Source organism: Dermacentor variabilis, chromosome 7 (assembly GCF_050947875.1).
Source record: "Dermacentor variabilis isolate Ectoservices chromosome 7, ASM5094787v1, whole genome shotgun sequence".
Lineage (NCBI taxonomy): Eukaryota > Metazoa > Arthropoda > Arachnida > Ixodida > Ixodidae > Dermacentor > Dermacentor variabilis.
In genome coordinates, this window is record NC_134574.1 from 66,564,636 (window position 1) to 66,591,886 (window position 27,251).

Below are 27,251 nucleotides of genomic sequence, written 5' to 3' on the forward strand. Positions count from 1 at the left end.
CAAGTTCTTACTGGGCGCGAGCAACCCCTGTTCTAATTTGACCAAGCATTGCATGAGGCCGTGGTCACCACCCATGCATTCAACCTTATTTCGCAGCAGGCGTTGGTACTCCCGCATCTGCACCATAGTTGGCACTTCACGTGGCTCTTCATCCTGGTCGGCTCCATCAACAGTGTCAATTAGTATCTTCGCATCCGTCGCTGGGACGACCACGGGAGCAGCAGCGTCAGCCAACGCAAATGTCTCCAAGTTACCTTCTACCTCTTGGCCAGCAATTTTTCGAACAGGCTCGTACAGATCGCTGCAAGTCCGGTCATCGTCAGGGTCGCTTCGAAGGTGCGACTTATTTCCATGAAAAATTCAGCAAATAGATAGTATCAAGCAAATCAATGTTGTACCTCCTGCTGGCGTCATATGCTGTGAGCATGCACTGCAAAGGTGCCTTGCGGTACAGCGTGCGGGTGGCCTCAATGATGCCCTGATCCATCGGCTGCAGTACCGTGATTGTGTTTGCAGGCAAACATTTCACAGCCATCACCTTGAGGTTGTCGATCTTCCCGTGGCTCGGATAATGGTCATTTACGAAGAGCACTTGCCAATTCTTTGTGTCAAACCGTCTATCCAGAAGGCGCACGTAGTCTTCAAAAATAGCAGCAGTCATCCATGCTCACTTGTTACTTCTGTAGATGCATTCCTTTTGAATACAGTTGAACCCACTTATAACGGTACCAGTTTTAACAATACATCAGTTATAACAAGGAGAAGCTGCTGCACCGTCCACTTTTGTATGTTTTTCATAGTGAAATAACCCACTCACTACAATGCCCTGATGCAGCATTATCGGTTATTACAATGAAGTCTGGCTGCTGGGTGTCCAAGCCAGAAGGTAGTGAAATGCGAAATCTTGGAAAAGGAAAAAAGAAAGTGAGAAATTCGAGCTGCTGCACAATGGGTCGCTGCTCCAACAGCCGCCACGTGCTCATTTTCCAGCCATCTCCGCGCGGCTCTCTCTCATCGCCCTTCCACCCCTCCGAACACAAATGGGCTGTGCCCGTAGCTCTATGTTGCCCCACCCTAGGAAACACGAACGGACTGCGCTAACTGCACTGCAAGCAGATCGCTTGCATGTTGCTCACAAGCTACCTCTATCTACCTCATTCAACGCAGTTCTGCAAACAGCTTAATTGCTCGCGTTTGTCTTTGTTTGTTGTATCGAAGCCGTTCTTGGCCACGCAGTTTCTCAGCTTCGCTTGACTTGTGCCGAAACGGAAGATTGCTGATCCGCCCGCTGATTGTCGGCAATGCACAACGTTGTCAGTGAAAAGAAAGTGCAGGGCTGTAGATTTGGAAACTAAGTACTTCTAACCGATGAGACGATTGTTGCGAACATGCTTGCATCAGATAGCAATGGCAACGATGGCAGCGATGACGTGGTAGGGCAGGCTGCCTCAACGTTGTCCTCACAGGAGGCCCAGCAGATGATTCAGTCCCTCTGGGGCTTCATTTTCGCAAGGAACCTTCCGCTGCACTATGTGGAGCACTTGGATGCTTTGGAGAAGGATGACGGCAAGCTTCACGTGTAGCGTGCAAGGCTGATGGACATAAGCTTTTCATGTGCAAGCCACTAGAAGTGTGTGGCGAGATGCTTGTGGTGATCTCCCTTCAGCGTTTCTTTGGCATCTCTCAAGCTGACAGGCTGCAGCGGCAACCTTCTCCCAATGTTTAAAAGGCTCCTTTTCAGGCCACCAAAGCGATGCCTCGGCAGTGCTCACATATCGCTTGCTACCCATGACACCTCTTTGCAGTTGTTATAGCAGTGCCATTCTTTAACGTCGACAGCCGCGGCTTGTTGCGTGTCGTCGAAGCACTCGGGAAGCAGTTAAACGAGTGAACACAATCAGCAGCCAGATGGAGGAAGGTGGTGGGAGGGGCACTGACCTCCCCACCGTTATAGTTTTCTCACATCAGCTCTGCCATCCCCCTATTTTGATTTTTTCACTATCGCTGGCGGACGCGCCTTCACCATCGCTCGCGGACGTGCCTTCACCTTCACTCGCAGACGTGCCTTTACCATTTCTCGCAGAGGCGCCTTCACCTTCACCCGCAGACGTGCCTTCAACATCTGTCACGGACGCGCCTTCACCATCGCTCGTGGACGCGCTTTCACCATCGCTCACGAATGCGCTTTACCGGTCAACCATGTCCGCCGTTGACAAGCTCGGTAGCATCTGCTTCTACGAGTGGTTTTCTCCCTCTTTTCCATGCCTTTCTTGGTCTTTCATACCCATTCAGAACTTGATTCCTTTGGGGCTCATCACAGAACACGTGCGTTAAGCTGACACAATCATCAGTGACATTAATCGGAATGCGCAGCTCGCTGCTGCGCAGATGAACACGAAAGAGGTTCATCAGCAATTCAAATCTACAACAGCCAATAGGAGTGCGCCCTGTGCCTCATGTGACTACTGCGCCCAGTCACAATGGCGCATTTGCCGTTTTTTCGCTTAATTTTGTTGGTTTATTTTTCGGTGGAGAAATACATCGCTCTAGCTATCTTTGCCTCCGATCTCTCCTCTTCACGATGGTACCAAGATGGCGGCACTGCGTCAACGGATAGCCAAATGATCTACGGTGCGACGGGGCTTTCCGAAGCCAGATTTTTTTCGCATTTTTTGATGACAGCATTCTAGGAAAGTGCTGTTTTCTTGATTTCTACCGTGTATTTTGTTATAATATTTCACTACAAGGTAAATAATGGTCCGTGGATCGGAAAAAAAAAAATTAATCGGAAAATCGAAAATTTTTACAATTTGACCACTTCAGTTGCCGCGTCTCCCCTAAGGTTCATCACACACATCAAAACCCAAGACAGGCAGAAAAGCGAGCCACAGACACGCAAATTCGGCATTACGCTCGACTATGACCACTATGCAGATCAAGTGCCAGCCGTCTCTTCACTTAGACTCTCCCGTGCTCTGCTATTATGTCAGCGTAAAGTACGTAAACTGGGTATGTTGCAAAGAGCCATTAGCGTTATTTTCTCTCTCGAATCTGCGAGGTGCCTTTGCGTCAGCACTGGAGGAAATAATGTGTTAAGCATTAAGTGCGCTTGCTTTAAACATAAGTGCGAGAGTCAAAGATTGTAGTCTCTCCGAAAAACTACAGCACGACCATTCGATCGTGGGACTGCACAGCAGCAAAGTTGAGGGTGCGTTCCTTACGCGAGGAAAAGAAATTCAGATTTCTCGTGGCTAATTTGGCGGTGCATTCATTAGGCGAGTAAATACGATATTTGGAAGCGGCTAATAATAAAATGATGCAATTACCAGTCCTGTGGCTCTTGTGAAATTCCTTCAGTGGTGCATACTACCCATTGATAACCAACTTAGCCAAAGTGAGATAGCATGCCGGTTGGCTTCTTGGAAAGCTGGAAGCGGTGTGCTGCTTGCTACTGTGCCAGCTTTGTGTGGTCTTGATGGTGGCTCAGTTTGCGATCTCGATTCTATTTGCTCATTCGTGCAGGATGACCTGAAGGAGTATGGGCGGGTGCACCAGCTGTGTCCTTACTTCATGGCACGGCAAGCCGTGAGTCCTTCTTTTTTCTTGCTGATTCATGGTGGTGTACCATATCTTGCTGCATATAAGTAAACTCTGAATAAATTAGTCGAATCTTTTATCCATTCTGTTGCTCTGGGCAATTGAATCCTGTTGATGAGTCGCTAAGTCAGCCTGTCAACTACAACGAACTTATTGGCTATGGTCTTGCGTTGCTGAGCTCAAGGTTGCAGGTTTGATCTCGGCCACATTTTGATGGGGGTGAAAGGCAAAAATGCTCGTGTACGTAGGTTTAAGTGCATATGTGGGCATAATTAATCTGGAGTCCCACACTTTGGCATGCCTCATAATTAGATTTTGGTTTGGCGCATAACGCTCCAGAATTTCATTAATTAAAATTTAACAGGATGCAGGCTAAGAAGCTCTATATATTTGCAAACAACATTCTATGGTAATGAGGAGAAATGTACAAGAATGAAGCTTCAGTGCGTACACGTTGTGCTAGATACTCTGGCATAGCTTGGCAGCGATTTTAGTTCTTTGGAACATGTACAGAATCGGCATGGCATCCATGTGTGGTGGTTTCGCATTTGCCCTAACACAGAAGAGGAAAGCATAAGATCAACTCAAACTTGACACTGAGTGGTGCTTTTGTCTTATTTTTCTCTTGTGAAAATGTGTTTATTTTACCTTTCCCCAGCTTGAACAAATGTGAATGACAATGCGCAACTTCTTTCAAGAGCGATCTTACTTGCACTTACTTTGCCTTGGTAGCTCTCACTCCATAGCCGCAGAAGTTGCCCACGAGTATAGCCTGGGCAAGGATCGACCGACCCCTATCTCTTCTCCCACTGGCATTCTCCCACTGGCACACTTTCTTATATTAAATAGAAATAAATGCTAAGAACGAAGTTTACTCCCGCGTAGCCAGCAATATATTTGATTTGTTTCGAATATTCGTGTCCAGTCGAATATTTAAAGCATTTAGAATACCTAGTTTTCGAATTGAATACAAATATTAAAGATATAATACTATTCGATAAAATTCGGTATTTTTGAGTATTCGCACACACCTATTTATCGGACAGCTCTACGGCACTGCCTCTAGCCACATCGACTTAATGCATAAGGACGACTGCAATGTTGGACACCTTGCAGCACGCTGTGCGATAATTTGGACTCTAACTATGTGACCGCGCGCTGATTTGGCAATCGAGTTGAGGAGAAATAGCGATATTTTCGTATTGATACGTCGCCGGCGACTCCTTGAGACTGAAGTTGGCGAAGCCTAGTCAATCAAGTAGTCGCCAATGAGAATTTAGTGCATGCATTGACTGTACATTCGTCCCTCTGTAGCAACAACACGACAGTGGTAGAGATATGGGCTGCAATTTTGTGGCAATTCATTCCGCTCAATTCTATGCCAATCTTATCATCCACTGTTAATGGTCGGCCGATTTCATTGATAATGGCTGCGAATGATTGCTCTGACCACTGACAAAGCACGAAAAGTGTGAAAAGAAATAGCATAAAAGGCATTGGCGATAATATTGCGACAACACAATGTCTAGGCCACAGGCATGCAGCAACAAGTTCACGCACTTGCACCGTGTTCTCAGGCGATTACCTTTAAAGAAACTTTTCATTTTCATGATATTTGACATGGCTGGCACCGGGTGTGTTGATGGGCGGTAGCATTTCCCTGCTGTCATAAGGTAGCGTGCTTGGGACTGTGCCAAGAATGCCATCGCTCGTAGATGCCAATGCACATTGCGTTGTTCACACGAAATTGAAGATGTCCCTGAAAGTATGATTCGAAAATACAGCGCACCATTTTTGGCCATTTGTGGAATATAATATCGCTATTTTTGGGTGAATCCAGTATTTCGGACTTCTGATTATTCAGACTTTTGGGCATTTCATGCGTGTGTCTGAATGATTGGTCGGTGACTGTAGACCGTACAGGCTGTTTCCTGAGTGCAGGTGCTGCACGCGAACGTGGTGGTGTACAGCTACCACTACCTGTTGGACCCCAAGATCGCCGAGGTGGTCTCCAAGGAGATGAGCCGCAACGCTGTTGTCATCTTTGACGAGGCCCACAACATTGGTGGGTGGTCCCTCTTTTCGCGCACTTCTGCACCAAACTTGCCCAAGGTGCCGAGTGTAGCGTCGTGGTTGCAACAGTGCGACTGGACACGGACAGAGCGAACAGGTGGGAACACCACACGTTGCTGCTCTTCTTGTTCCCTTCATTTTTACTCTGTCCGTGTCCATTTGTGCCGTTGCAACCATGACGCTACACCAACCTGCCCGATTTTTCATCCTGCTGAGTGTAGGGTGTATGAAAGCAACAGCACATAATGCAGACTTCTCACTACTGCTGGCCACGGTACAGTTTCTGTTTAAAGATTTTGTCTTCCTGTACATCAGCTGATACAGCTGATAAACATAGCTATATTGAGACTAAAGTAAAGGCGTTCTGCCAACATCAAGTTCTGAAAAGTAAATTGATTTGCTATGTAGAGGATTTTATTACTTTTTTGCTGTTTGCTGCATCAAGGTTCAACTGTATTGCATCTTAGATGCATATAGAGATGCTGGTTACTTTGTAGCAATTATTTTCTTGCTATTTTGCACACGTCTTGTCATCCGTCGCACCAACTCGCCAGTCACAGTAATAATGGCAGTGCGTGACTTCACGTCTGCAAGCCAATGACAGAGAGCAAAAGGAATTAGAAATAGTAAGAGCGGCTATAAAGTACAACCGTCGGTCATGTTCAGAGTTAATAGTTCCAGCTTATGCTTGTCACGGTTGCTTACAGCTGTGCGTAGTAATAGGCAGACTAAGCTTTTTTAAAGACTCTCATATTTGTGGGCTTTCTTTTGAACGTGGAAGAAAGGACCACATGAGATATAACGTGTTGGAAACAATGTTTTTTAGAGGTTTCTCAAGGTGCTGTACAACTTTGTGTATCCCACTTGGGGTCTGCAGCCAATACTTAAAAAGTTGATTAATTGAACGTGACTAATCTGTTAATTAAGGGGCAAATAAAAATAGCCTCAGTAACTCTAGGCTAGGGCCAACATTATGCATTCAGTTCAACTCACGTCCGGACTGCCTTTCATTTTTATAACATTGGCTGAAGTTATGTGGGACAACCTGTATACTTTTTTCCATTCTACACGGCTTTTGCCCACAAACACATTTTTTATGAGAACCTAGCCGTATACAGCTTCGCTGTAAAGGTCCTGTGTTAGTCTAGCTTCAAAAAAGGCAGTTGTTTAAAGTATTTTGATTTCGTTGCCAATGAATTATGTAGCTACCACAGCTCGAACCCAAAAACATCTATTTTTTAGTCAACTGCGCGTACCTCAATTGTAGAGGGGGGGGAGGGGGGGCTGAACAAGCACTTTCTCTTGCTGCTGTTGTCTAGAGCCTGGTTTCTGGAAGGGTACACAGTTTCCCATTCTGTAAATTCCTGTTGGTGAGAAGTCTTAGTGTTACCTTGCACTTGTACACGTACCGGAAGCACTTATTAAAAAAAAGTAAATCATGCGCTTAACACAGCCCCGGATTGACATGTTTATTTGCTGCATGCTCACTCGCATCTCTCATACTGGTCCAATTATGGGAATGCTGGAACTATACGACCTAGAAATCTTCTCGTGTATTGTTAACATTGTAAAACATGGTGAGGCCTAGATATAGTATACAGTAACATACATACAGTCGACTCCCGTTAATACGAAGTTCACGGGGACCGCAAAAAACTTCGAATTAAACGAACTTCCAATTAAGCAAAAAACACAAAAACAGCACTTTATTAGTAGCGAAATCGAGTATTTTCTCTAAGAAAAATAGTCGGTCATCTTGTTCTGTTTCTTCTTGCCGAATCGCGCTGCTGAAAGCAAGTTCTGCAGGCTGTAAATGTGGTGGAACGCTTTTTCCGCGTTACGTTCAGCGGCGAAGAAGCGCTCCGCGAGAGCAAGGTCCGCAGCTGCATCGGCAGCCTTAGATGGCGGCTCGTCTTCAACGTCATCGTCGCTTCCTGGGGCGGAATAATCTCCACAATCTCTTTATCCGTTAGTGCACCGCATGTTTCGACCGCCTTGTCTACGGCGACGTAATCTTCAAAATTGACGTCCCCGAGAGCATCACCAAAATCAGTGCCGTCAAGCTCGCTTGTTGATGCTTCCTCCGATGAAATTGTAGAGGCATCCTCAGAAGAAGCTGCCACAAAACAGCAAGCCCTGAAGCAGTTTGCAATTGTTCCTTGCTTCACACGATCCCATGCTCGCGCTAACATGTTAATGGCACTGAGCAGGCTCACCTCGTATTTTGCGGAATTATCCATACACAAAATCATGCGCTCGAGGAGGTGCCGCCTGTACAGGACTTTAACATTCTTGGTGATGCCTTGGTCCATTGGCTGCAAAACAGCTGTTGTGTTTGCAGGCAAAAATGCGAGGTGTATTGCACTCAAGGCTGACACATTCACGTGAGCACTGCAGGGATTCACAAGGAACAACACCTTGTGGTTCGAAGAAGCAAACTTGCGGTCCAATTTCATTATCCAGCTCTTGAAGATTTCAGCCATCATCCACACTTTCTTGTTCGACTCATAGTCCACAGGCAGCGTCTTTACGCCTTTAAAACACCTCGGCTTGGCGGCTTTCCCGATCACAAGTAAGCGACATCGTTCCGTGCCAGTCGTGTTTGCCGCGATCAGCACCAACACCCTGTCCTTGCTGTGTTTGCCCCTAGCACAGTCGTCCTCCTTGAATGTTAGGATCTTCCCTGGTAGAAGCTGATAGAAGAGTGCAGTCTCATCTGCACTGAAGATGTCTTCCGGTCTGTATTCGCCGAGATATTCACACAGCTTTCTGTCCTTCCACGTGGCGCATGTTTCCTGGTTAACGGGGGCTTTTTCACCACACATGCTCTTAAAAGCCAGGTCATGGCGATCTTTAAAGTACGTCGGCCATCCATCTGACGAAACGAAGTCAGTGACCCCCAACATTGCTGCAAGCGTTCGGGCGTTCATCGCAACGATGTCTCCGCTGAGAGGAAGTTTGTTGCTCCGGGCCTCCCTAATCCAAACCAGCAGAGCCTTCTCCAACTCTGGGGAAGCGCCGGTGCGCATTCACTTCCAAGACATCTTGAACTTGTCGTTCTCAAATGCATCCATTATTGTGCACTTGTTCTTGATTTAGTTTGAGAGCGTGTTCGGCTTGATCCCGTACTTCCGCGCTATGTCTTGTTTGGGGGCACCTCCCTTCTCTACTTCCTTCAAAACCTTGACTTTCGTTGCCACGTCGAGCGTGCAATAAGAGCCACGATTTGCTGTGGTTGTCAACTGTGTGACTATGTAGAGTCAATTTCGAAGCGTAGGACCACCCGCGGAACAACCTAGCCAACGAGCTACACGCACCAAGGCCCTCGACCAACACACATCACAGCACACGCCTTGACATACGCTGCGCTATGGTGGCTAGAGGGGTAGGTGTCGGCATCGGAGCACCCGAGAGGCAGCATTTGTTCAGGACAATGCGGCGGCGCTGCTGTCGGCTCCGAGATGCCTCCCGTACGCTGGCTAAGGTCCAGTGTCGTTACAGTAGAACCCCGCTGTTACGTTCCTCACTGCTGCATTTTCCCAGCTGCTACGTCGTTTTCATCCAGTCCCGGCATAGCTTCCATAGGATCCAATGTATAAGGAACCCTACTGTTACGTAGTAGCTGTGAAAACGTTCCCGCATGATGTGTCGCAACCCGAACCCGCCTGGGCTAAAGTAGGCAACGCGCTTCAACTGCCATTTTGGTTTTTGACGAGTTTTGACCGGGCTTGGCCGGGCTTGGCTATGGAACTTGCTGCAAGAAGCCGCATGCCAGTTCGAGAGGCCGCCAATAGATGGCCATACGTGAAAAATGCTCTCACTATCACTGTGATTACGGTCACCGCATGGTTTGTTGGACGGGTCGACTCACGGAGGAAGGGAACTCAGGAGAGGCCCTGACGTTACTCTTTGTGAAGCTATAGCTAAAGGGAAGCCGGAAGTTGGCGTTGCTCATGGCGTTGCTCCACCTATCGGGCCAGCTCTCCTCTCTTGTTTACATTTCTCACGAAACCACGCCGCGCTGCGCGCAACCGGGCTGCTCGGACGCGCGCGCTCTGCAGCAATACTAAACAATCGTTAGCAGGTTAGCCTGATTACGCCAAAGAGGGCAAAATTTCCCGCGGATATTCCTTCGTCCGTTGCCATTGCCGTGGCGCGGTGACGACGAGGAGCACGAGCCGCATGATGCCGGGGAGTTGCCAAATCCTAGCTTTGGAGAAGCTGTCGCGGCTCTGGACCTCCTCCGCTGGTACGTCGCACCTCACAGCGATGCTGACAGCAATGCGGCCTTCCAGGCTATTGAGAAACGTGTGGTGATTTCTAGCGAGCGAAAGAAACGGCAAGCCACCATACTGGACTTTTTTAAGGTCTAAGCGCACTCTGTGGAAATAAATTGTCTATAGTTGAAGCTGCACTTTTTTCATTCATTTTTGGAGCTTTCCTCACTTGCGTTTTCCCGGCTGTTACGTTTTTTTTTCTCTGTCCGGTGAAAAACGTGTGAACGGGGTTCCACTGTATTCAGTTGGTTCCACTGTGAAGTGCTTTTCTGCTCCGCGGCTTCTTGGAGCGCAGAACGCGCATAGAAAAATCATTTTAAAGGCTGGGCGACTTTATCACTGCAGCTGGCCTAACGTACTATGCACTAAATTTTGGTCATTTGGCCATCGCCGTGCTTTAGCTTTGCGCTCACTGCAACACTTGTGAAACTCATAATTGCACTGAACAGAGAAAGCTTCCGCAGTAGGCGGTTGTTTGTGGTTTGCCAGTGCCGCTTTTACATTCTAAGGGTCTATTATGGTTTGCCGTATGCAGTTCTGTCTGATGTGACTTTATTAGTGCCTGGAGCTACAGGCGCTTCTCCTAATCGTCGACTGGATGGTGCGCGTCTCAGCAGTTGAGACGGGCCGCTTGAGTGAACCATGATTATTTCAAGTTTATTTAATTTTGCAATGAAAGGTAGAACCGTAGGCACCAATGGCCAAAATTCAGCATAATGAGAGCGCTAAGGGAAATTTGGTTTCCAATGTTAGAAACCTGCAAATAACTAAGTTCGCGTATTTAGTACTGCTCAGATAATGCCAAGAATGCCTTACAAAAAAGAATATTTATTTTTAATAAAATAATACACACGACTCTATATACATGGTTGTTAGGAGGGAGGAGGAGGGAAAGCGATAAGTAGAAGGCAGGGAGGTTAACCAGAATAACGTCTGGTTGGCTACCCTACACTGGGGGAATAGGAAAGGCGGAAAACAAAGATAACAGGAAGAGAGAGGTTAGCTCTCAAACAAACAATATGACACGAAATGGAGCGCAAATGCAATATATAATAGAGGTATACACCCAGAAACGGTGAACAAGGTGCAGTGCAAACAATAATAATTTGTCGGGTGGGAAGTTCTGTTCAGATATGCAGATATTTCTGGGCATACAAAGTGTGACGTCTTTTGTGCAGACAACGTTTGCATCGAGTCCATGAGTGTGCGTCTGAACAAGCGGACCATTGAAGGCAGTATGGAGAACATTGACAGCCTTGAGCACACCATCAAGGAGTGAGTCTGCTACTTATGTACATTTTGGATGTTGAGGGGTTTCGTGTCGGGGCCCGTGTTGCTATGTCGTCTGTCTTTGTGATGCATTTTCTTTTCTCATCATCTTTGGCGTGCCATCACCGTGCTGACCCTTCCAGGTCTGTGCGAATTGCACTTACAGAGAATGTGTTGGGTCACGTCACGAGTCTTTCGTTAGGAGTTACCGTGGCTGGCACGAACGACCCCTAATTACCAGTTGTACAATATTTCCAAATGTTCAAAGCAGCATGTAATTAGTGTTCTGCTGTTGATTACAGCATAGACTGCTTATAAGTTGCGGGAGTTGCGAGTACCTGCACTGTAAATGATACCACACCGTAACCAATACAGCATTTTTAGACGTTTTGCATATGCAAAGCATGCAGACAAAACAGCCGCACGTTTTCGAGAATCGAAGCATGTGACTGGATTGTTTTTATCCATTTAAATTTGTGGACGTTGAAAGTTTAATGACGAAAAACCCACGGTCATTGTATGAAGCAGACAAGCGAGTACAGGAAAAGAAAAGAGAAGTAAGTTGGCAACTACTAATTTTTGAGACCTGCTTGATTATTTGGACTTCCTCGTGGCACTGTGCCGCGAACGCCACTAAACTAATGTAGAATGGCAAGCAAAATTGCGCGCACCGTACGGTGCCTCGTTCCATATTGCAGATTGATGCATGGGCACAGTGTCGAAAACACGCTGACTGCAAACCAAGTTGCCGCCATTCGACTGTTCCACATGCCATCCGGGCCCCAACTTTCTTTGTCAAGGTGGTTTCTTCACTTTCCAAGTGCCTTCCGCATACAGCCACTGTGAAGCGTCTGGTTGACCTGGCACCACACTGCAACTTTGGTCACCGACTAACGAGGCAGCACTGGTTAGGCCCAAAGCCCCTCGATGATTTCAAAGTAGTGACACGCTCCTCCATGATGCGCTTTCCTCCTCGATTCTCCTCACGTGCCCATTACGCACGCTTCCCATGGCACGCTTTTTCTCCTTGGCTCCCACAGATGGGCCGCAGATTCGCCTGATTGAGTGGGCTTGGCTAAAAATGGAATTTGTGAACACCAGGCACCAGTGTCTGTCTGATTTTTCTTCACCCACAAGCCCACAACGGCTTACGCTGTAAAATCTTTAGCACGGCCATTCAGCCACGGGCTGTGTCGGACCAAACTTGGGGATGCGATTATGAGGATGCATTTATTATGCAAGTATGTTCATTACCCAAGCATATATTGACACGTGTACTTATCTTTATCGGGTGACCACGTTTCGCCACCTAACAAATGTTACCGCACAGTGCAGGACGCGCCTGCATGTAAAAGAAGTTTCTGGAATGTTATCGATGGTTCCATCCACTGTCTTTCACCGCAACTTGTGTAATCTGATTGCATGTATGTGCGTTGCGAATAGTGTAGAATTTTGTGGAAGACACGCGGGTCCCAGCGGTTAATCTGGAACATTTGACAACTGATCTACAAAAGCCGACGCGCTTGACCCGCTGATTAGATTTTCGACAATCGCCGACCATGTTCGCCGCTATCGTTGTGCTATATGTGTAGCCTGTTTTGTGGGCACAGGTTCGCCCAATAAAAGTTAGCTTTGTCGTTCACAGTATTGCTGCTGTATTCTTCAACGTCACCACCACGTGACAATATGATATGCGCCTTCAAGTCCATCATTCCTTTAATACAGGGAATTGCTTTCTAGATGTGTTTGGCTATTTGCTTACATTGACAATTATCGTTCATAGTTTCTGTGCAATTTTTTTTCATCTCTTGATGCACTACTGTGGTATGCACAATTGTGCGGACAGTACCTGAAGGGGTTACAGTAATTGAAATTAAGAAGATGAGAAATTAAGCAGGTCACATAATGCATAGAGCAGATACCCAGTGGTTTATTAACAGTTAACAAGAGTAATAGAATGGGGGGCCAAGGGAAGGGAAATGCATTTTAGTATAGCAATGAATTAGGTGGTGTGATGAGATCAGGCAATTTGTAGGTGAAGGGTGGAGTCAGATGACACAAGATAAACTATGGGCTACTGCTTGGAGAGGCCGTTAATACACTGGGCACCGCACGTAAATAAGCTGATGATGATTATGGTGACATACTTTAGTTACTTAGAGTGAATGAGTTATGTATAATTTTAAAGGCCAGCTGCAACAAAGCTTTAGGCTGCATAAGAAGCGCAGTTTCAGATAGTGTCCACAGAGCAGCTTCCATCCAAATGTTAGGTTTGAAGTATGACTGGATGCATCGCGAAAGGATAGCAGGAGCAGTTTTTGATACTGATATAGAAAAAAATTTGGAGAACCCATCTCACGAGGATTGTCGACAGTAATGCATTTCGCATGGAATCAATATATTGACACAATGTATGGCCATCGTTGAAACAAGTTATGTATGAGGGGTGTGCCGTATTGGGACTCCTATTCTGTACTACCCCAAGAACACTCGGTACCATCTAGCGCCACCGTCGCGAACCCTGCGCATGACGTCCAATATTTATGGCGCACCAACACATGCCAACACTGAGAAGCATGTCAATCGGCCACCGGGCTCCTCACCTGCAGTTATTTTTGTACACGCTGTGCCATCTGGTGGTGCTGCTGAGAAGTTCACGTGTCACAAATAAACTGTCACAAATTACTTATACTCAAAGTGAAATATCAGGATAAATTCAAACACGAACAATGCAGCGCAGATGAAAGGAATATAAGCAATACAAGTGTGCAAGCATGTTCTACATTCAGGCGCCACGGAAGCCATTGAGACCAGTGAGGCTGAATATTCCACGGAACTCATGAGGCTGCATTAATTCAGGTGCCAATGTAGTAGTGGACATCTCTGTAGTACCCACCGTTATTTAGGCTGCCATGAGGTATTCAACGGTTTGATTTGCAAGGGAAGAGGCTTGCAGTGAAAAGATCCTCTTTTGTGCCAGAGACCAGGTTCAGTTTTTCATCACAAGTCTGTGAATTTCATCCTCAAGTATCAAATGGTATGAAATTAATTTTCGATGCCCTGACCTCCTATGGAAGTATGTATAAGAAGCATTGATGCTTTTCTTCAGGTAAGAAAATGCAGGGAATAAGTAAGTGGTTAATTCACCCTCACCATGCCGTATGGTAACCTCCTCGTTAGCTCAGTCACTAGAATGACTTCCTTGGAAAGATGGTATTGCTGAGTTGGGTCAACAGATTGGCACAAAGTTAGCTTCAACTACAAAGCATTTTTTTTTCTGATAAACCCATCGTGTGTAAGTTCCGTGCTGCTTTCAAGCATCAATGCCGACATTCTTTTGCATGAAGCAGTGTTGCAGTGTGATGCAAAATCCAAATCCTGCAAACACCTAAATCAGCAAGCGAGTGCTATTTAGTAGTCTTGCTGATAGTGCCGAATTCCAGCAAGATGCTCGCAATGCATTAGGTGACAGGTGAAGCAGAGCCACTTCCGAGAGGGGTCCCTTCCCTCGGACTGGGGTATGAAGCGTGCCTTTGCAAAACTCCTGGACAGAACCTTTTCCTCCCGTGCAGGTTGAAGGAGCAGGATGCCGAGAAGCTGCGCACAGAGTATGAGCAGCTGCTGGAAGGACTTCGCGAGGCACGGGAAGCCCGGGAGGCTGACCTCATCCTCGCCAACCCTGGTCTGTGTACTTTCCCACCCAACACGATCTTGTGGTACTGCCAAAGCGTCTGTGATTCACTTGTCTCTGCCGTAGTTGCCTCCTCGTGCTGAGAATGAGAAGTCAACAGTCCCAGCTGCAGTTGCCACAGTGCAACTTAAATGGATTGCAAAGATTCTTGTGTACTTAAATGTAATCGAATGTTAAAAAACTTAAGGTGGTCAAATTTAATCCGTAGCCTTCTCTTGTAGAATCCCTCACAGCCCAGTGGGCTGATATGAGTTAATAACCCTGCGAATCATCCAGACCTGTGTGTGTTACAGAATAAATGTAACCAATGACGACTAATTATTTCAAATATATAATTGATTACGGTTACCAGTTATTGCCACACGAAATATGAGAAATCCTTAAAAAGCATTCTATTACTCTAACATTACTTTTATCCCTGTTTTATTAAAATTGCACAAATGTACTTCAAATAGAATGAGCTGGCCTGGCCCTTTTCAAAGCCTCCTCTGCAGCCCTTCATATGTTGTTTATCTTCACTAAAAACTGCTTTACCCACCACGGTGGCTTAGCAGCTATGGTATTGTGCTGCTAAACATGAGGTCGCGGGAATCCCGGCCACAGCAGCCGCAATTCGATGGGTGCGAAATGCAAAAACGTCCATGTCCCATGCATTGTGGCACATTAAACATCTCTGGTGGCCAAAATTAATCCAGAGTCCCCCGCTACGGTGTGCCTCATAATTGAATCATGCTTTTGGCACATAAAATGCTAGAATTCAGTTCAAGAATTGCGTTTAGAAATTTCGGTAATCTTCTACTCGTTTTCTTCCAAAGACATCTGCAGCGAGACTATAAAGTGTAGTTTGAATTTGTTGGCCAACAATTCATAGACCTCTTTCTTGTGCCCTTTATACAGCACTAGTTAGCCATTTAGACTTTAGAGGAAGCTTTAGCTCGGGCCAAACTCTGAGGCCACTTATTCAAATACATGTAAAACACATAAACACTTTTTTAGACCACTGGGACGATCTTAATGAAATGTGTTGCATTTGAAGGAGAAAGTTAAATTTCAGTGACTGTTGGAAAAGCAATCTTTATTTAGGGCCTGAATTCTTTAAAAGTTATTTTCAAAATTGGTAAGCTTGAAAAAATAGAACCACTATGCTTACAAGTTTGTAGCTCTGCGCCAAGAACAGATATCGCAGTTCTGTAAACTACATCCGTTAGAGCATCCAAAGCTGAAAATTTTGATACATCAATTTATATATTATGTGAATTTGTTACATTGTTTACAAGGGGTCTGCAAAAGTCCTACTAAGTGGTGTATTTAGGAGCCTTGTACATATTACACATCAATTTTGTCTGTTTTGGATGTACTATTAGATGCAGTCTGCAAACTTGTGACATTTTTCATTGCTGAGCTGTAAAACTTCATAGCTTCGTTTGCTAAAAATTTTCAACTTTTACAATTTTTATTAAAAAATTGACAACCTGAATCATAAATTTGCTACTGACAGTTACTAGAGCTTAACTTTTTCTTTTAAATGCAACAAACTGCATCAAATTTGTTTGAGTGGTTGTCGAGAGGAACGGATTTCTCTTTTCCAATGTGTTTAGATAGGAGCGCCCAAGCTAAAGCTTCCTCTTAAGCGACTGATTGTTACAGACGCCAGCAAATGTTAACATTCCTTGAAAAGGTGGGCAAAGCTGTGATGTAAAAAAATATCTAAAGCGGCATATTCAGCCTTAAAATACCGTTTGTGTGCTACAATTGCAAAAATAGGTATGAGTCACGTGTACAGGATGTTTTTGTTTTATAATTAACATCACTTTTAAAAATCACCAGGGGCATGTCGCACAATTCTACTTCTTGAGATAGAATACTCTCGGAGGTGAACATTATTTCCTCAAGAAATCAAATTTATTATTTGAATAATTAATTATTTTTACCAAATGACTTTTAACTAATTACTTTAGAGAACATATATTTATTTATGAATTGTATCTGGAGAATTCAAAAGTCATATCCATGTGGAACAAAACCTGAGAATGGTACCAGTTTTGAGATATGCTTTCCCATAGCGTGCTACAATATTGGGGATCCATGAACTTTTGAGCTTCTATGCACAAAAAGTAGTTTTCTAGAAGTGGAACAGGAGTGCTTCTTCAGCAATTTTGAGTGCAGATATGTCAAAGCTGGTGCTAGTTACAAAATTTGTTCCAAGTGGAGGAGGCGTCTTGTGAAATCACTGGCTTCAATTCGCAGCAGCTCTTACTGCCTACGAAGGCCGCTTAGACATGCTTCCAGGCGAGAGAGAGAGAAAAAGAAATTTCTTATTTGAAAGAGGTTCAGAGGTCTGATTTCCAAGAGAGATGCAGGCCTGCCAGATAATTGAAGGCGTAGCTGCAGGATGCTGCTTGCGGGAAGAAGGTAACCCACGTACATATTTTCAACCTTTTGGACCCTGCAGTTCCTGCTAAATTTAAGTGCCCAAGGCTGCATCATCTGTTAAAGCTTGTTTAGTCAAAAATGAAACTGGTTACGTGTTGCTCAATAAAGTAATTGAATTACAGTGAGTGTTACCGAGTAAACAAAGTAGTCATTATATTACAAAATTACCAGAAAGCATATAATTCATTACAAGAATTAATTACACGTCATTTGTTGCATGTCAGTTTGGAACCGCCCTCATGTGAAACTTTTGAGGATTACCCACCACGGTAGCTTGTGGCTATGGTTTCACACTGCTGAGTTCATGGTTTCAATCCCCAGTGTGGCAGCCATATTTGGATCGGGGCAGAATGCAAGGGCACTCATGTTCTTAGATTTAGGCACACATTAAAAAAAACTCCAGATGGTCAGAAGTATACCAGAATGCCCCACTACAGCATGCCTCCTAAACAAATTGCGTTGTCGGCATGTAAAAAAAAAACTCCAAAATCTAATTTTTAATTTTTGCTAGTCTTTAAGGTGTGTATGCACGTGGTGAACGCGCTGTCTCTCTTTTCCAGTTCTTCCCGACGAGGTGCTGCAAGGTAAGCGGCCTCTGGTGCCTCTCTCGTTCCTGGCACGACCGGTGTGAGTGACCGTGCTTCCTCCTCCGGGTAGAGGCGGTTCCGGGCAACATCCGTCTGGCGGAGCACTTTGTGGCCTTCCTGCGGCGCCTGCTGGAGTACCTCAAGATGCGGCTGCGGGCGCAGCACATGGTGCAGGAGAGCCCCGCCGCCTTCCTCAAGGACATCCTGCAGAAGGTGAGGAAACCGCCGCATCGAAACGCACTCGGCATGCCAAGCGATGCACCTAACTGCTGGTTCGCATGCCTACTGGAGCAACACACAGGGTGTTTCAGCGAACACTTTCAAAAATCTTTTAAAAGTTGCCTGTGGCAGATATCACAATTCTAGTTGATGAGCCGGTCTACTTGAAGCGGGCGGACACCACTTGCACAAAAAATTAAAATGCAAAATTGACTGATTAACGAGAATACACTAATTAACTTTTTAGCTAATAATCTTATGACCCATATTGCAATTTACAAATTCTAGCAGTGGACTTCGCAAGGCGGATCTATGTGGAACAAATTCTCAGGACGACACCAGTTTCGAGATATAAATTCCCGAACTTTGCGGAGAAATGCATTGGTGTTCCAATTATTTGTGTGCTTCAGTGCATGAAATGACATGCATGAAACTCCACGGCTATAATTTGTAATTGCAATATGGGCCATGGTGTAATTCGTGTAAAACTTAATTAGTGAATTTTTATTAATTAGTCAATTTTGCATCTCAATTTTTTGCGCAGGTATTGTCCGCCGCTTCTAGTAGAGCAGCTCATGAACTAGAATTGTGATATCTGCCACAGGCAACTTTTAAAAGATTTTTGAAAGTATTCGCTGAAACACCCAGCATAACTTGCAATCATATAGACACTTCAATAACAGAGTTGCTGACATGGTTGGCAGCCCAACTTTAAGACGGGCGCTGTTGGGGAAAGCACTACTGTGGGCTTGACTTCTCTATTGATTAGTGCTCAGGGAAAGACAAAAGTGTGACGTTATTTCCAGTGCACACTGTGTGAGCATGTTAGGGAGCAGGGAGAGGCCCTGTGCCGGAGAGCAAGTGGAATGAACAGTGGTGCTGTGTTTTCTTGCGAAGATTCCTCTAAAGACTTGCAAGATTTCTAAGTAGCATGGGCGCTGATTAACTTGTGATGAGAACATTACAAAGGACATCCTGTGATGCATACATTTCTTTTGTCACATTTCCTGGTGTTCATGGCACGGTGCCCCTTTTGAAAATTTGACTAGCTTAGCAAACTGCTTTGTAGGAAAGATAGCTTTACAGTTATGCGTTATGGTCAAAGCTAGCGAGGGCTAGTGGGAAGCCAGGTGTCATAAACTACTGCATGATGCAAATAGGGAAGCAAAAATGTGCTCGTATTGTTTGTTAATTGGGAACTCGTACAATTTGGACTTATTCTTAGGTTCCAGCAGGCATATTAATTATTTAATGTCCTCAAACTTTTTAATTTGGACCTATTTAGACACTGGTTAATTTGCGACAACCCTCGGGTCATGGCGACCATGGAGCATCAAAAATGTGCGATGCAAAGCAGTAAATGTTGTGCTAGCGTCCAGCCGAAACTAAGCAGCAGAATCTGCATTGCCATAGTGGTCAGCGGAAACTGTATGAGAACAAGAGGAACTGACATACGAATGCAATTTGTGCCTTTATAGCCTTTATTCTCGGGTCTATCGCTGCGCGCAACACCGTGTTGGTGGTGTGCTGTCAGAACTGGTAGTTGCCTTTCATGATCACGTCTGTAGTGACCACGGTTTTGTCCTCAGTGGTTGTGGCAAACAGTAGTTTCATTTTGACTCGGTGCAATCCGTGCCCAATATCAAACATGGCGGAAGGTGTTAAGGATGAAGAGTGATCTTAACGTGGTCCCGCACTCTGGCATCAAACCCGCTGGCTTCATCGCGAGGCTGTTGCCAACCAGCCCACTGGCAAAAGATTAGCACAGTATTAAAAAGCATGTCTTGGATAAAGGCGCAGGTTTTGCACTGGGGTCGTACTGCGAAGGAAGTCGCGAGGCCTTTGCCGCTGCGAGTGCTAATTAGTCACGAGATGATGAGAATTGCGCAGCGTAGTGTTTTGTGGCTTTACTGGGTACAGTCGCAAAGCTCTTGGAAATTCTACATTTTCTGCGCTTTGTGTGGTCCGTAAACCTCTGACGCCGGGTGTACGTGTGCATTTAACTTGACTGCCTCTAGTTTGTGCTAAGTTTTATGATGACGGGGATCATCGACCCGCTTGAACTTTGCCGCTCTTGTGACTGCAGGTGTGCCTGGAGCGCAAGCCCCTGCGATTTGCGGCGGAGCGCTTGCGGTCTCTGCTGCGAACCCTGGAAGTGCCTGACCCGACCAACTTCAGCCCCTTGGTGCGCCTCTGCCACTTCGCCAGCCTCGTGAGCACCTACACCAAAGGTGTGTGGTCCCACATCTCGGTCCATCCTGACACTCCTCCACTTGGTATTCAGATAAACACAAGACATACTGGTGCCTTTGCTTCGAGAAGTGGTCTGCCCAGCACACTTTAAGCCTTTAGTTCCCGAGTCCTTTTCCGGAAAAGTGTGTTGAGTCCCCGGCACTTCTCTTATTTTGCAGATTTTTCGCACATAATGTGATCATTAAAGAAATCTTAAAGGGGTTGGGACACCAAATTTTGAGGCTATAAAAAGCATCTTGTAGGCTGCATCCGTATGCAAGGACACCCAGAACGAGGTATTGGACGCTGCAAACATTTCAAAATAATTTTAATTCAGCTCCAAAAAGTCATTAAAAACTCCTTCTCGTAGTCGAGACCCATCGCTAGCGCGGCATTTACTACATCACAGAGGAGGAACGAAAATATTGACGTCATAGCACACTAGCACAAAAACGTGACGTATGATGAGTAGCGATGAAATGCCGATTACGGAGCCTGCTGAGCCGAGCGACCGAGCATAGCCTCCACTATGACCGAGCTACAGGCATATAGAAATCCTTTCTTAATGCAAAGAAGGGGTAAGGCGTGCAGACACGGACACAAGAGGAGAGAAGTAAACAACACGAACGCTGCACGGCGGCCCGCGAACAGCAAACTGCGAGCGGCGAGTTGCCGTGCGGACGCGTTTGAGTGTAACACTAGCCGGCCGACTCCGAAAGGGACCAGGATATGCGGCGTTCGTGTTGTCTGCTTCTCTCCTCGCATAGTCGCATAGTTCGGCAGCTCGGAGCAGTCTCTCGTTCCCTTGGCCTTTCTCAATGTGAGGGCCCGCCCACGTTACCGGCACGGAAACTCGCCGCACGCCGTTTGCCCTTCGCGGGCCCCCATGCGACAGTGGTTTTGCTCGCGAACGGCGAGATTTCCTCGCCGTAGAGAGGACGGGCCCGGGACCCATTTGTGCGGCAGCCGTACAGCGAAGCGGCCAATCAGCGACCGAGGAGTGGTCACTCTGGCAGCGATGGCAGCTTCACCGCCTCTGATCGTTCCGCGCCGCCGATATCGTCGCTAGGCCTTTTCCGGTTCACTTCAAAGCTAAAACTTACGGCGCCTCGGAATAAATCACCGACTCTCACAAGCCGCAATAATTTCTTACCGTTGTTGTCGCTCTTCGCAATAATTATAATAATCGCGACATGCACTTCGAATCGCCAGTTGTTGACCTCTGCTGGCAGAGCACGCATATGCGCGAGCAGACGACGCAGCATAGTTTTACGTCACTATTTTTTGTGGCTCACGTGACCAAGCCATGTTGCGTTTCCTCCTCTGTGACGTCATAGCATCCCCCGGAGCCCAAAAACCGAAACCGAAATCGCTCGGTATAATAATGCTATTATTAAATTATTTATCGGATATATATGAATCCCGCTGTGTGTATCGTGCTCCCTGAAGTATGACGCAACGTTTGAATTAACAAATGCATGAACGAAAATTTTGACGTCTCCACCCCTTTAATTGGATAGTTTATACATTGAATTCAGTAGAAACATTAAGTAAGGTGCCAGCAAAGCGTTTTCACAAGAATGCATAAAATTCTGCGATATCCTCTACACTCATGGTAGCAAAACAAATGCATACCATTAAATTATAGTTACAAGAGCATTTAGCCATCACATATTAAATGAATGAGTTGATGTGCTTGACTCTTTACTGCAGAGCAAACCAAGGAAAAGTTCGGCATAAAAAAGTAGGATTTGTACACAGAAGTATTGGTACAAACTAATCCAGCTCAAAATTAAGGGCTTAAAATGTTAATACAGTAGACTTCTGTTAATCCAACTCCCGTTAATTTGATTGTTCGGTTAACTCAATCCTGATCGAAGGTCTCGGCTGGCACAGATACCTTTCTATGGGATTAAACTTTCTTTATTTCTATCCTGAACTTAGTCTTTGCCAGGTCATCATGCATGATCCCTACTCCAGTGGTGATTGCAGTTGGTGCCTCCCCTAGTGGCAGCTGTCATCTTGCTGTCACCTTGTTGGCACTTAGCTGTCATTTTGGTGGCAGTTAGGGCACAGTCAGTGCTTTGCACACATGCCATTTCCCATTGAAAAAGCCTATTTTCGGCTTACCCAGGAATAGCGGAACCTCGTTTGTAAGTTTTGGGAAAGAACGCGAGAAAAGACGTAATTATTGAGAAAACCTACAACCCAAAGTCAACAAAGCATTTAGCAGACTCGGCCGAGCTGGTGGGGTCCAAGTGGCCCGAGATGCGCATTGTTGCATTCGTGACTTCAGCAAGCTTGGTATGTGTGTGCTCCTCAGATTCGGCCTGGGTCAGCAGCTTTTTCGGGCAAGGTGTTTTGGCGGGAAGTTTTGACATGCCCACTAAGGTAAAGGAATCTCTATTCTGTGAAGTTAAAGTATATTGGTTTTGTCTTCTTCTTGCCAGAATTGGCAGCATTCTACGTTTTTCTTAGCAGAACATGGGGTGCATGTTTAACTTATAAATTGTTTAGAAGGTCTAATGTCATTGCTCTGTTAGTTTTCTACATGGAACAGGTAAAGAGTGGGTGCACATTTGATTCTGGGGCATTTTAAAATCAAGCAGATGCTGCCAATCATGGTTTCCTTAGGTGTTTTTTTCCCTTTTGTTTAATTTGACCCGCCGGATAATTTGATTAATTTCGTTAGTCCCGTCAGGGTTGAAATAATGGAAGTCAACTGTACTTCAGGAATCTTGGCGGTGGGCTCAAGTTCTCCAAACATGTCATCTATATCTGTGCCTGGCCTCAGTTCTGTAAAAGAAAAGGCAGCATCTAAAGGAAAAGGTGTCTGGTTTATTGAAAGTTGGCTAAGTGATGGGAGATGCTTGACGAAACATTATGTCCGAATGAATATCCAGTGGGAAAATGTTTACAGTGATCCTACTGCTGGGGGGTCAGTGGTTCTAGGGACACAAAATAACAAGTACAAAATATTCATCAAACAGTGGCAACCTAACTCAGACAACGAAGTAACCAGAATATAAATACCGTATTTACTAAAATCTAGGCTGGCCCCATTTCTAGGCCGACCCCTGAAAGTCTGAAGCCAGGAAAAAGAAAAAAGAAAACTTACCTCGAATGTAGGTCGAACAAAAAAGTGAGAAAAGCATTCACAAAATGAAAACAGCATTTATTGAATATGAACACACCGAGCTCAATATACGTTGCTATCTTTCTTTAGCTGTCATCTCCTCATTGTGGCGGTCGCATGCAAAAAGAGTCTCCCCTTGCCCCCCCCAACGACGGATATTTTTTTCATCAATGCCGAAGTCCCGCCCAGCTTGAACGTTTGACGATGCCTCTACAGCTAGTACAACTTTGCGTTTTAAAGCGGCAGCATACTGGTATCACCTGTTTGGTGTCATTATGATAACGGCACACTACATTGTTCTATTCTAGTATGCACTGTAACAGTGTGTAGCCATGCCGCACTTTGATACGACACAGCTCAAAATGGCAGCATCACTCATGTACTTCAGTTGACTACTGGTGTGGCTAGTAGCGTTTGCGATACTGACTTTTCTAGATGTAGCTAGCTATGCACCATATTTATCAATTTCAATGAAAAACTGGCGTGTTATCTTGTAATCTTCGAATCTAGGCCGACCCTAGAGTTTGGTATATGATTGTTTGAAAAAAAACTATCGAGCTAGATTCAAATAATTCCTTCAATCCTATGCAGCATGGATTTCGCAGGGGTTTTTCGTGCGAAACTCAATTGGCCATGTTTACGCACGACTTATGTGCAAACTTAGATTGCAATTTTCAGACTGACGCCATTTTTCTGGACTTCGCGAAAGCGTTTGATAAAGTACCCCATGAGCGCCTTCTACTCAAACGTTCACTGTTAAATCTTCACCCCGACATCATAAATTGGATCAGTGAATTTCTAAATAACCGCTCTCGGGCTGTTTCTGTAAACAATGCTACCTCTGCTTCCCTTCCAGTAACATCAGATGTTCCGCGAGGGTCCGTCCTTGGCCCGCTTTTATTCCTTATATACATTAATGACCTACCAACTCATGTATCTTGTAATATCAGAATGTTTGCCGATGACTGTGTTATTTATTGCACTGTTGTCAACGCCTCTGATCAATTAACCCTTCAAAGTGATCTTAACCATGTAAAGCAATGGTGCGGTGATTGGCTAATGGAACTTAACCCTCACAAATGCAAAACCTTATCTTTCAACCTCCGCCGCTTTCCACTTGTTTTTCTTATGCGATTAGCAGCGTTCCTGTCTAAGCAGTTAAAATCGTTTAAGTATCTGGGAGTCACTTTCTGCCGGGACCTTTCTTAGGCTTTACACATCACTAACGTCATATCATCTGCAAATAAAACACTCGGATTTTTGTGACGTCATCTACATAACGCACCTAAGAACATAAAATTGTTAGCTTATAAAACTCTCGTGCGAACAAAATTGGAATGTGCTTCACCAATTTGGAACCCGCGACAAGCTTATATTCAAGACGCCCTTGAGTCACTTCAAAACCATGCTACTAGACTCACTCATTGTTCATATTCTTATGATGCGAGTGTGTCATCACTAAAATTAGAATCTAATTTACCCCTTCTCTCATGTCGCCGCCGTATCGCCAGTCTTTCTTTATTCTATAAACTTTTTCATAGCTCGATGGGTATACCGCCATACATTGTTCCACCAAGACGCATATCTAATCGCACTGGTCATTCTCTTCAGGTCGTGTGCCCACGTGCATGCACCGTTACCTTTTCTACGTCATTTTTTCCTTGTACAGCTGCTGACTGGAATGGCCTTCCAAGCGACACCGCTGCCATCCCTTGTCCATCCACCTTCATAGAAAGTGTCACTAATCGCCTTTCACCATAGATTAACACATTGTTTCTGCTTATTTCTGTGTAACCCACCTCTTATGTAATACCCTGTTACGGGGTCTTTAAGGAATAAAAATGAAATGAAATAAATACACTACGACCTGACATGGCAACCTGTGGTTCAGCTCTAAGCCATTCCACAACAAGTTCCTACGGCTGCACACCGTCCGTCATATGTCACTTGTTGCCTATCATTTGCTCTTTTTATTGTGTTATCATGAGTCAAGCGCCATCTGGTAACAATCCATGAAAAGAATACAGAGTGCTACTGTAACAGATGGCGTTACGTTCCTGAAATTCCAACACGTTTCACTCATGTGGCACCATTCTTGTATATGGAGAGATAAGGAAGGCACACTTACTACTTTCTGTATTGGTGCTGTGGTAACTTCCACGCTTGTTCAGAACAACAGGATTGTCAGCAAATTTACGTATTCATAGAAATAACAATAGACAATTTTTGGTGAATACAGTAGAACCTTGTTGATGTGATCCTGTTTCTTACAATTTCCTAGCAACAACGTTCACGATCAAAAATACAAAAAATTTACCAATACAGTTGCGCTTCTTTCTTACTGGCTCGTACGTTCCTGGAAGACTTTCAGCACCAGTGTTCAATACATTGCCAAACTGTTATATGATACATTTTACGGCTGCTACATTACATGTGGACAAGAAAAATTTGGAGGATGCTTAAGCTTCGCATTTAAGAGTGGAACACGATAGCATTCAATGATCCCTGAATCCCTGAGTGCTTTTCACGCTTCCTGGCAACTGCAACTTATGTAAATAATGTTTACCAGGAAACACTGGTGGTGAACACTATGCACCAAGGCGAGCTTTGCGATTCTTTTTTTGATGGTGTGCAAGGAACCAAGGGGGCTGCGCTGCTCCTAATATAAGACAGACCTCAAACGGAAGCTGGAAAATGCTATTGCGTTAAAAGGGGTTTGTGTTTGAGTTTCCGTGTAACAGAATTGTGTTTTCTCGTATATTCAAATTACACTCCGATGCTACCATGTCTGTAGGTTGTAAATCATACCAAACCTCGTTAAACCATAGTAGGCCAGAGCTCGGAAAAAGTATGTAGTAAACGGTAGTACTGCTTAACCGAAATAGCATGAGATCGCCCACTTTCCTGTCAAAAACGGAACTCAGTGAGAATGCGATGAAAGGGGGGAAAACATGCAGTGTTTGTTCACTTCGTACGACAACAGTGTTATTTTCGTTTGATGCCATGGCGGCCTAGCAGCGATGACAGCGGCCTCAAACTTACTGAAGCTGCGAGCCAGCTTTTCAGCCAGCCCCTCTTTTCGGCAAACACTTGCATGGCAGATTCCTTGTTGGCATTGTATATTCTCCATGCACCGGCGTGGTAGCATTGCAGAAGTCTCGGGACGCCCCTTTCATTGCGGGGTGTTGTTCTCGTCACGACGAATGCATTCATGAGGCTGACGTAACGTGCAGCTTCTGCCACTGGCGGGCTTGAATAGTCCGTGCTGTCGCTTTCTGTGTTGTCCTCATCACTCTCGCTAGGTGACACTTCGGCAACAACAGAGGCAACGATGGCGAAAAGTCGGAACGTCATAGCCGACATCTCTTCGCGGTCACAGCAGCGCTGCTGAGTAACTTCTTCGCATTCCAAATGCTGCACCGTAGTCTTCTTGTTCTTGTTCCCGTAGTCAACAGTAGATCCATGTTGTGTGCCAGTGCAGACTTCTTCGTGTCGCGTTCGATAGCATGAACAATGTCTAATTTTTCTTCTATGCTGAGCACCCAGTATCTTTTTTACCCGAGCTTCGGCATGATGCGACTCGTTGCTTGTATGATGCCACAATGCTCTCTGGCATGGCCTGGCACAGTGCCGAAATGATGTTGATGTTGATGCAGCTTCACACTCAAACGCACAGGGCGCTTGGAGGCCGTTGTTTTGATCTCTGAGGCTTGTTGTTCTGCCGGGCCGCCCGATGG

The 27,251-nt window shown here is 45.4% G+C and overlaps 1 protein-coding gene across 1 annotated transcript in view; it reads left to right on the top strand.

Moving 5' to 3' along the window:
• The window catches only part of Xpd (general transcription and DNA repair factor IIH helicase subunit Xpd), a 72,982-nt gene that overhangs the window by 20,323 nt on the left and 25,408 nt on the right, over positions 1 to 27,251 (top strand). Inside the window, exons 8-14 of the mRNA XM_075698548.1 lie at positions 3,523 to 3,585; positions 5,539 to 5,662; positions 11,126 to 11,222; positions 14,789 to 14,898; positions 17,901 to 17,924; positions 17,998 to 18,140; positions 20,233 to 20,377. Of these exons, the coding sequence (XP_075554663.1) occupies positions 3,523 to 3,585; positions 5,539 to 5,662; positions 11,126 to 11,222; positions 14,789 to 14,898; positions 17,901 to 17,924; positions 17,998 to 18,140; positions 20,233 to 20,377 (706 nt within the window). The remainder of the gene's footprint in view (positions 1 to 3,522; positions 3,586 to 5,538; positions 5,663 to 11,125; positions 11,223 to 14,788; positions 14,899 to 17,900; positions 17,925 to 17,997; positions 18,141 to 20,232; positions 20,378 to 27,251) is intronic.